The 11,374-nt window shown below is 39.8% G+C and overlaps 1 protein-coding gene across 1 annotated transcript in view; it reads left to right on the top strand.

The window, feature by feature from the left end:
• DOCK4 (dedicator of cytokinesis 4) overlaps positions 1-11,374 on the top strand; it is a 477,425-nt gene that overhangs the window by 254,733 nt on the left and 211,318 nt on the right. The window contains exon 12 of the mRNA XM_010831178.1: positions 4,133-4,221. Within this exon, the coding sequence (XP_010829480.1) occupies positions 4,133-4,221 (89 nt within the window). The remainder of the gene's footprint in view (positions 1-4,132; positions 4,222-11,374) is intronic.

The raw sequence follows: 11,374 nt of genomic DNA, 5'->3' as shown, positions 1-11,374 counted from the left end.
AATAGATAGCTTACCCACTGGGTGGACCATCCCCTGCATAGAATACCTCCCAAGAATTTAAAACCTGTTATATCTTTACCCTCGGAAAGTTCGTTTGTTCTTGGAAAATGGAAATAGTTTTTAACATAAACTGATTATAATTAAGAAAAAGGAAGTTCAGATTGGGTGATTCCCCTCTTACTTTATGTATTATTAGTTTATTATGTGGTGGTTTCGTCGCTAAGTCGTATCTGATGCTTTGCAACCCCATGGACTATATTCCGCCAGGGTCCTCTGTCCATGAGATTTCCCAGGCAAGAATACTGGAGTGGGTTGCCATTTCCTCCTGCAGGTGATCTTCTTAAAGATGGAACCCAGGTCTCCTGCATAGCAGGAGGATTCTTTACTGACTGAGTCACCAGGGAAGCCCATTTGTGGGCTTCCCTAACAAAGCACCATAAACAAGCAGGCTTAAGCCACAGACATTTATGGTCTCACTGTAATGGAAGCCACAGTTCCCAGATCACAGTGTTGGCTATGCTGATTCTTTCTGAGGGCTGTGAGGGGGATTCTGTTCCCTGCTTCTCTCTCCTGGTTTCTGGTGTCCTGTAGATGCATGACCTGATGTATGCCTTCATCATACATGACTTTCTCCAGGTGTGTGTATCTGTTTCTGTAACCACATTTCCCCTTTTTATATGGGCCTAGTTAGTTATACTGGGTTAGGACCCACCCTAAACAGCCTAATTTTAACTTGATTATCTGTGTAAAAACCCTATTTCCAAATAAGATCCTCAGAACGTGGTTTATGCATCTTTTGAGGGTCAGTGGCAGCAGATACAGTTCAGTTTGAACATTCCACGAAGAAAATCCACTTAATGTACTCCACACCCTAAGTTTTTAAAAAGGCACATGGTTTTCGCTTGCCCTTCCCTGAGCACCTGCCCGCAGGTCTGACAATGGAGAGATGACACACGGTGCCATCCTCAGAGCAGATGCACTGGGAATGGGGGATCTGGGATCCGCATTCCTGATTTGAGGACCACACTGCTGACCTCCTCTGTGAGTGAGCTTGCTTTTGTTATCTGTTCCAGCTGTTGCAGCGTGTACCAATGTGGAGGGGACCCACGTGGCCCACTACCTGTGGGATATATACCTCAGGTTGCTTTTTGACAACAGCTGCAGGATTTCTTGGATTTATCCATCTTCTACCCAGAGGCCCTGGGACCTGCAGCACATGTTTGCTAATCAGTTGACAAAGGTTCACTTATAGCCTGTGGTTTAGGACTAGAAACTCTCTTTGTCTCTTTTAAGAGTGATAAAATCTATGACCTTGATATTAAACTTGAAAACTTTTGGTGATACTACTGGGTAGTAAAGCATGCTACTCTTTTATCCCATCAGTTCAGTCGCTCAGCTGTGTCCGACTCTTTGCGACCCCATGAATCGCAGCACACCAGGCCTCCCTGTCCATTACCAACCCCCGGAGTTCACTCAAACTCATGTCCATCGAGTCAGGGATGCCTGCCAGCCCATGGTGGAGCATAAATCCAGTATAATCCCCTTTCTAAATTTTATTGGTGATTGTGAAACATAGTTTAATTGCAACAATACTAATGATAATAACCACCATTTACTTTGTGCTTACTGTGTGCAAGGAACCATGTTAATAAGCACTTTGCATGTGTCATGTCACTTTATTTTCATGACAAACTCATGAAGCAGATGCTGTTGGCTTTGTTTTCCACATAAGGGGACAGAGAGGCTAAATAGCACCCCAAATCACCTAACTAATCAGAACAGGAACCAGCTGTGAAGTCAGGACTGTCTAACTCAGAACCTGAGCTCTCATGTTACCAGGTCGTATGTTTCAGGGTGTTATTTCACACCACCGTCTAGTGATGTGACAATGATGCTGTTAGGTGACCTTGCTTTTTAAGAAAAACTAAAATTTCTCACAAATGCAATCTCTTTGTTTCTTTGAGTGATCTTTCTAGGTATGCATAGGAAATGTTAGATTTATCTTGTCAGTGGGAAAACTGGGGGACCTGGAGTTCCTTGCATGCCTCTTGATTATGCAACCAGCCAAGGAAGACCCATGAATTCCAGTTCTGTGGGAGATACTCATTCTCCTGAAATTAAGTTGTACTGCTCTTTGTAGTTATTGTCTGTTTTTTCATAAATATCAAATAAGGTTTGGGTTATTCTTGATGCAAGAGAGATCCCTTAAAAATTACAGATCAGCAATTTATGAATCCATTCCAGGATGAAAGCTAGGCAGTCAAAACAGTTATTGTAGATGAAAAAGAAGCTAGAGTTTATTAAAACATTTTAGAGGAGTGACTGTTAGAAACAATTTGGAAGAAATTTCTATTTGTTAAGGGGACCAAATCCTTAGACCAAACTGGAACTGAAACAGAGAATAGCAAGAAATACCTTGTCTGAGCCTGGAAGATACTTCAGTCACATACTTTAGGAGCTTTTATTTTATTTGGAGTTTTGTAGGTTAAAAGCATGAATTCTAGAGTCCCTTAACTATTTAATAGGAAGCAAGCTATCTTTCTTCCTTCCCCACTGAGCTGAACTAAGAAAACTGGGAGCAGGGGCTACTAAGTGGTAATTTGGTATCTTACAGCTGGACAAGTGGAATGGTTTTATTTCACCTTAATTTTTCAGCCTTCTCAGTGTCAGTGTGGAGAAGGCAATGGCACCCCACTCCGGTACTCCTGCCTGGAAAATCCCATGGACGGAGGAGCCTGGTAGGCTGCAGTCCATGGGGTCGCTAAGAGTGGGACACGACTGAGCGACTTCACTTTCACTTTTCACTTTCATGCATTGGAGAAGGAAATGGCAACCCACTCCAGTGTTCTTGCCTGGAGAATCCCAGGGACAGGTGGGCTGCCGTCTGTGGGGTCGCACAGAGTCGGACACGACTGAAGCGACTTAGCAGCAGTAGCAGCAGCAGCAGTGTCAGTGCTCTTATTTGCTATCCTACCATTAACTGGTTCAAAAATAACCTCCATCCAGTTCATCCTGGAAAAGCTTATGGCAGTGAAATAAATAAATATGTAAGCGCATTGTGAATTATTGGCTACAGATGAGATCACAAGGAGGAAGTCACTATAGGGTGGAATATTTTGATTGATAGTTATAGAATCTTTGATTGTCAGGACCCTTGGGAGGGAGCCTTTGTTGCTAGTGAAAGATAGTAGTGAATTTACAAATGCATTCAGATGAGGGAGGGTCTCCCCAGCCTAACTGGGGCAGTCTCAGCAGTAAGAATAGAGCAGACCCAGATATTAACAAATCATCAGGAGTAACAGTCAGAGGGATATCCATTCAGTCATTCATGTAGCCAGTATTTTCTTTAAGCACCTACAGTGTTCAAAGTACTGAGGGGAACACAGGTATCTACCAGTCCCAGATCCAGTTCTCAAAAATCTTCAGAGTCTTCTAGGTGAACTCTAGCATGAGCTGGTGAAAGACAAGAGCTGAAAGACTAAGGTACAGACGGCTGTCAGAGTGAGAGATGAAGAAACGCCTTTTGGCCTAGAAGTAGAAAGTCTGGAAGAGTTACCTTAATTACCCTTCAGTAAATCCCACCAGGTTTTTGCCAGTGCAAGTTGTGTTAACCTCAGTTGCATTTTGATGCTAGCCAACTTGGTCATGATATAATAGGTGGAGATTCAATAACGAGAAATAACATTTACTGAGCATTTACTTTATGCGGGGATTATCCTAAACCCAAGCTTGTTCAGTGTTCTAGTATATTACCCCCATTTCACAAACGAACAGATCAAGGCACAGAATAAGTAACTCACCCAAAGAACATAGCTCAGTTAATAGTGAGGATCCAAATCCAGGGAGTCAGGATCTTAGCCTGTACTTCCTTCCACTGCATGCATTGTTCTCTGAGCTTCTCATAACCTGAATTGTTCATCTCAGCCACTTCATGAAGTAGTTGGTCATGCATTACCAGATACGGTCATTCCTGCCTATCTTGGGGCAGCTAAGCCAAGCCATGTTCTCTGTGTTGAGAACTGCAGGGAGGTTTAAGGAAGTACATTATAGTGGTTATATGAAAAGGGGCAGGTGTGTAGGAAAGTCATCTCATGCGTCATCAAAGCTTAACAGAGTGGCCATGATTTCACAGGTGTAATACAGAGAGTGAGTGGTACCAAATCCACGAGAATATCATCAAGAAGTTGAATGCACGTTATAATTTGACTGGCTCCAATGCAGGTGAGTATATGGGTCTGTCTGACTCCCTACACTCTTCATTTCGGTTGCTTTGTTTTATTTGTCTGTAAAGAAGAAAATTTTTAGCCCTTTGTTTTTCTCTCTACTCACTCCCTAAAAGTGCTCAGTCAACATGCTGGTATGTCTCCTTATTCTATGATAGGTTTATAGCTATAACTCTAAAAGATATATTCTTTTCTGGTTTGAGTCAAGGTAGAGTATCTGAGTTTTTTCTCTAGTCTTGGGATCTCCAGGTTGTTGCTGATTGCTGAAAACCAGATGACAAATATGCCTCGGTTCATGACAATTGTGTGGAATGGGTTTGATGAACAGAAATTTTTGTCAATAAGGTCCAAGAAAAACATGCTTCTCTGCCTATAGCTGTAGTATTATATAGAGAAAAGCATATACATACCATCCGGCAGGAACTGTAATATAATATAGCATTATAAAGTATATATAATACAAGTAGTTTAAATCACTGAGTGGTTTAAATCACTCAGCTGTGTCCGACTCTTTGAGACCCCATGGACTGTACAGTTCATGGAATTCTCCAGCCCAGAATACTGAAGTGGGTAACGTTTACTTTCTCCAGGGGATCTTCCCAATCCAGGAATCGAACCAGGGTCTCCTGCATTGCAGGCAGATTCTTTACCAGCTGAGCTACCAGAGAAGCATATATCAGGTGGCGCATACTCTTACACTAGTAATATACTAGACTTACACTATAGCATATGTAGGTTGTATAATATATTGAATGACATCTTTAAGTTTGATCAGTTATACAAAAACATGGTGAATATTATTCCTGTCCACCTTCAAACCCACGTTGAAGCAGAATAAACTATAAAGTTGTGTGCTTTAATTAAAGAAACTTCTAAATCAACCTGTATTTGAACTGAATGCATTGCTTTTTATGGCTGATCTTTAAAGTACCCTGAATATAGATGGTTGTGTTATAGTCCAACTTGCCTGGCAATTAAAAGAACCTGAATTTAAATTTAGACCACCTTTTCTTCAGACCTGTGTATATCTCACCAGGCCAAGTGAAAACGTTAGTCACTCAGTTGTGTCCAATTCTTTGCGATCCCATGGACTGTAGCCCACCAGGCTCCTGTGTCCATGAAATTGTCCAGGCAAGATTACTAAAGTGGGTTGCCATTCCCTTCTCCAGGGGATCATCCTGATCCCGGGATCGAACATAGGTCTCTTGCATTGCAGGCAGATTCTACTGTTGCTCAGACAATAAAGAATCTGTCTACAGTGCAGGAGACCCTGCAGGGTTTGATCCCTGGGTCGGGAAGATCCCTTGGGGAAGGGAATGGTTACCCACTGCAGTATTCTTGCCTGAAGAATCCCATGAACAGAGGACCCTTTGCATATGACGATCCCACATCACCAGCCCAAAACAACCCACAAAGTAACTGCAGACAGAATCTCTGTGGTTTGGTCACTTGAGAGCCATAAATATTCGCAGCTCATTCATGTGGCAGCACTTCAGGCTGTAATGAATGGTGAGGTCAGTTTTCTCTTCAGTTTCTCAAGAGCAAAGGAGGGAACTTGGCTTCCTCTGATCCACACAAAATCTTCCATCTACCACTAAATAAAGAAAATACTTGCACTTGCTATTAAAGGTCTCTGAAGGACCAGGAGATTTTAGTAGTGAATATAACTTGAAATAAGAAGAATACCTCAGAAACTGCTGTGTACACTTGTCTTCAATTTTTCTGTGAAAGAATTGAAATAGCACTTATTGTGTAAAGACCAAGCGATTTATTTTAAATGTACTTTCAGTAAGATGGTAGGCCTAGTGTTTTTTTAAAACTTTTCTTGCCAAATTCATTGACAAACTTCTAACCAAATTCATTACTTGTGACATACTTTTTGGTATTTCTTGATGCCATGGGTTATTTTTTATCATTAAATATATTTTGTACCTGTGCTGTCCACCTTGATAGGTACCAGCCACCTGTGGCTATTGAGCCTTAGACATGAGGTTGGTATAGCACTGGGATTGAAGTATGAGCATGCATGCTCAGTCGATCAGTTGTGTCCGACTCTTTGCGACCCTATGGACTGTAGCCCGCCAGGCTCCTGTGTCCATGAGATTTTTGTAGCAAGAATACTGGATTGGGTTGCCGTTTCCTTCTCCAGGGGATCTTCCTGACCCAGGGATTGAACCCGTGTCTCCTGGGTCTCCTGCACTGCAGGCGATTTCTTTACTGCTGAGCCACTGGGGATGTCATTAAAGTGTATAGTGCTTGTAAAATACATACTTGATTTTGAAGACTTGATACATATATAATGAATATGAAACAGCCCTTTAATAATTTTTATATTGATTATATGTTCCAAGGTAACATTGTGGGTATATTGGTCTAAACATAATATATTACAAAAGTTAATTTTGTTTCTATTTTTTAAGTGGTTACTAGCCCCATAGGTGGCTCATATCATAGTTCTATTAGGCAGTGCTGCTCTAGACTGGATTTAAAGAATTTCCTTTTTGAGCTCTTTTGATGCCTCACATTCATTATGCCTTACTCCTTTGCTTCTGCCCACTAACTTTGGGTGGAGAAGTTTGTAGCCATTGTGTATCTTTTTCTTTCTCTCCCAGAGTCCCATTACTTTTAATTTGCTTGCATTTGCCTCCTATGTGAATAAATAAATATAAAACTAACCCTGACCTGATTTTTCTCATGTAGTCCCTTCCCTCCTTACCATCACAGATGCAGTGTTGACTAAGCAAAGTGTGTTCATCTGTTCCAATATACTTGTTTCCAAATTCCTTGTCAACTCCCAGGTCTTTGCTCTTTGCAGTGTGCCTTACAATTCTTCTGTTGTTGGATCCTTTGAATTTATCATTGTCCTGACTGAAGTGATGCTCAGTGGGTGTTACCTGTTGTGTTTACATCCATTGCACAGAAATGAAAAACTACTTGTTGCATCTTTGGAAAGAGTAGAAGAAACCATTTTACCATACAACCCTGCCTAGCAGGGTTTCTCTGCTTTGGCAGAATCAATCCTGCATTTTGCTGCCTGTCTTGATGCTGAGATTCCTAGATAGCTGAATATATACTCTTTAGGCTTGGCTTTTGCTGCAAAGCCCTGCCTGCTCTCCTATCCTTACAGCCCACTCCTCTCCTTCCCCCTCCTTTCAAGCCTGAGTCCCAGCCAGCTGCACCCAGCCAGCATCAGCTCGCCTTCTATTCCTTTGGTCTCCTTCTGGTCCCTTCTAGCTCTCTCACAGCAAAGGCAAACCCAGCCCTAAGCCTTGTCACGCCAAAACACTGCTGCAGAGAGAAAAAGCTCAGACAGACACTTTTAAAAATTAGTAAATGAACTCTTTACTCTTTCTTTCCATTTAAGTTTCCACTCTTCTTGGAGAGTGGAACATTGTTCTATTGTCACCTGTCTTGAGGGAAGGCAATTATAAAAATAATGGATAAAGTTTTAGGAGCTGTTTGGCTTTATTATTGAAAGGGAGGCATCTGATAGCGTACTTAAGGGGGAAACAAGAGTATAGGAAATTGAAGTTGGAAATTGGGATGCCTCATGATTAAATTATCACAGTGAAATGTTGACTTTTTCTCCTTGGACCATGGAGTAGTTGATTAAATGGAAGCAGTGCAGTCAAATGTTTTCAAGAGAATTAAATTCACTTAACAAAATGTTGTTTTAGTCCCTGCTTTCCTCCTGCTGTTCCTTGGTCATTATACTAAAAAGAGAAAAAAAGAATAACTTTGAAATTAGTTTTAGAATCAAATTCTACCACCTAATTTTCAGGCCTTTTATGCTTCATTGATGTGCTTCTATCTTTTGGAGTTGTAATCTTGTCTATTTAATAGGTAAAAGGAGTTGTCTAGATAACTGGGTTTTTTCTCCCCCTCTAACCTAAGACCTGTGTTGCTAAGGTACATTAACTACTATCTTTATTGGGTTTAGAAACTGGAAGAAAATTTCAGGTGATCCATTTAACTTTAAAGGTAAAAATATAATTGAATTAACCTGTCTGTATGGTTAGATTTAGTTCATTGCAGTAATTCAAAATTTCCAAAGTTGTCCTCTGTGAGAATTTTTAAATCCAAAAATCGTATTGTGAGAATTTAAACTTCTAAAAATAGTCATTAGAATTAGCCTGGTTGAAGTTGGTTGAGCAAATGGTTATTATTAACGTCACCTCTGATAGACATTAGCAGTTGAATTCTAGGAATGTGAAATAAGACTGAGCCAATATGATTTCCTGAGACACATTCAGTTCTATTATTTGAAATAACTTGTGTAAAAATCCTTGGCTCCTGTTCAGTATGTCCTAAGAGAAAATTCAGAATACTTTAATATTATCTATGTGTTTATGAAATCCTATTTCCTGTAGTTTGTACATGTAACTTACAACTAGAAGAAATCATATTTGCTAATCAGGTCAGTTTTACAATCTGCTTTTTGTCTTAGCCAGATGAGCACTGTGATTGCATTCCTGCCAGTTATACATTTTAACCCCCACAGAAGGTGAGACTCCTTCAGAATTACCTAGATAAGAAGCCCACTTACTTGTACAAGGAGGGCACTTTAATTCTGTGCAGGAAGTAAATGGTGTTCTTCATTTAACTGAGGTGAAAGGAGGCTTTTGAGAGAGTTAGACTGTATTTGGGGGAGTTGAGCATCCTGTCCTCACATAGACAGGTAGTTGTTTAATTCAATAGAATTGAACTGGTGTAATTCTTAAAGATTGTGTCAGTACTCCTGACTTTTGAACACTGCACTTAGAAACTTTACTTTCTAATATTGTTTAAAGAAAACTGGTACTCATTGGCACCACCTATTGGCTAGACATATAGTATATGGCCTTTTGGCTCACTTCTGGAATTTCCTAATTATTAAACGAAGGCACCCCTGGTGGCTCCGGGGTAAAAGAATTTGCCTGTAATGCAGGAGATTCGAGAGACCTAGGTTCAATCCCTGGGTCTAAAAGATCCCTTGGAGGAGGAAATGGCAACCCACTCCGCTATTCTTTCTGGGAATATTCCATGGGTAGAGGAGCCTGGCAGGATACAGTCCCTAAGTTCACAGAGAGTCAGACATTATTGAGCTCACACACACAATTATTAAATCACGCTTTATTTTTATTCTTTTTGAGTTTTTAGCTTTGAAATAATTTTACTTTCAGAAAAGTTTTAAGAATAGTGCAACAAATATGTAACTTCTCAAAGTTTAACATTTCACGATATTTGCATTATCCTTCTCTCGCTTTACTTCTCACCACACACGCACACACACACACAGGCACTTTATTCGTATATATATATATATTTGTGTGTTATATATATATATATTTGTGTGTTATATATATATTTGTGTGTCTCTTATATAGACTCTCTCTATAGTAATTTACTATTACTGAATTGGTGTAATTCTTAAGGATTGAATTAATGCCCCTGATGTTTATACATACACACATATACATGTATATGTACATGCATATATATCACACTTACATATGTTTTTTCCCACCTGAACTGTTTCAGAACAAATTATAGGAATTGTTCCTCTTTATCTCTACTTACGCAGAACATGGCAACATAACCACAGTACAGTAATCAAAATCAGAAAGTGAACATTGATACAATAGTCTTACCTAATCTGTAGATCTTATTCAGATTTTGACAATTTTCTCAATGTCCTTTATAACAAAAGGAACTCAGGCTGTATTGCATGCAGTTGTCATATCTTTTTAGTTTCCTTTAAGCTATTTTCTTTTCATGACAGTGAAGAAAAAAGATAGAGTTCAAAATATATTAAAATATGCTTCTCTGGTGGCTTAGTTGGTAAAGAGTCTGCCTGCAGTGCAGGATGCCTGTCAGGAAGATCCCCTGGAGAAGGGTATGGCAACCCACTCCAGTATTCTTGCCTGGAGAATCCCATGGATAGAGGAGCCTGGCGGACTACAGTCCATGGGGTCACAGGAGTAGGACATGACTTAGTGACCAAACCTACCTACTGAAGGTATTTGTAAAACTTCATGTAGTACTTAGAAAAAACACAAACACAAACTCAAATTATAAGGTAATGGAAGTAGTGATTAGAGCCTTGTTTTATTCTCTAAATTATTTATATTTTGCCAATTTAGATATTTCTGTTCAGTCACTCAGTCATGTCCAAATTTGCAACCCCATGAACTGCAGCATGCCAGGCTTCCCTGTCCTTCTCGATTTTCTAGAGTTTGCTTAAACTCATGTCCATTGAATCAATGATGCCATCCAACCATCTTACCTTCTATACTGCATAGGAAAAAATACACAACATAGAAAAAAATGTAGTTTATAACAAGTATTTCAATAAATTAAATACATCAGATATTACATACACTCATTTATGCCATGCTCTATATATACTTTTAAAAAGTTGTTTTTAGCCAGTGGCTTACTGTGTGCTTTGAAAAAATTATTACAAATAAGTAGTAATAGTTACAATAGAAAGCAGATAAACAACCTTTTATCCATTAACCTAATCCTCAGTGTTTGCCTTTAAAAATAAGTATGGAAACTTTAAGGTGAAAGTTCTTGGTTAAATGTTAATTCCCCCTGAATCGTCTCATCCACTCCTACAATTATAGCTTCCACTATATGCCAATGGTCTTTGTCTTTCATTTCTGGTCAATACATTTCTTTTCTGGTTAAGACTTGATGAAACTGAACAATTCCAGATGTTGCTTATATGCCTTAGTTTGACATTCCATGACTTATTATGTGTTACTTCAATCATATTTTCTCAATAACTGTTAGCCATGGGCTAACCACTTCTTTAAGAAAAACATAAAAGCCTGCCCAGTACTTGGAAATAGCAGATCTGTGGGCTAGCAGTTAAAATCAAGGTTTTGTACCCTTACTTCTCATACCTTTTACCTGTTAGGAAGTCAGCATCCCAATGGATAGTGTTACTATGCAGATATATCAGGGTGATGGTTTTCTGAAGGTCAGCCTGTTGTTCCTCCTCCTTTAGAGTTGCATCCTTTACGACTTAAATCCTGGAGAAGGAAATGGCTACCCACTCCAGTATTCTTGCCTGGAGAATCCAATGGACAGAGGAGCCTGGTGGGCTGCAGTCCACGGGTTCACAAACAGTCAGACACAACTGAGCGACTAACACACACACACCA

Source organism: Bison bison, unplaced genomic scaffold (assembly GCF_000754665.1).
Source record: "Bison bison bison isolate TAMUID 2011002044 unplaced genomic scaffold, Bison_UMD1.0 scf7180017864525, whole genome shotgun sequence".
In the NCBI taxonomy this organism is placed as follows: domain Eukaryota; kingdom Metazoa; phylum Chordata; class Mammalia; order Artiodactyla; family Bovidae; genus Bison; species Bison bison.
Note: the sequence above shows the minus strand (reverse complement) of the source record. Positions and strands in the feature narration are given on the sequence as shown.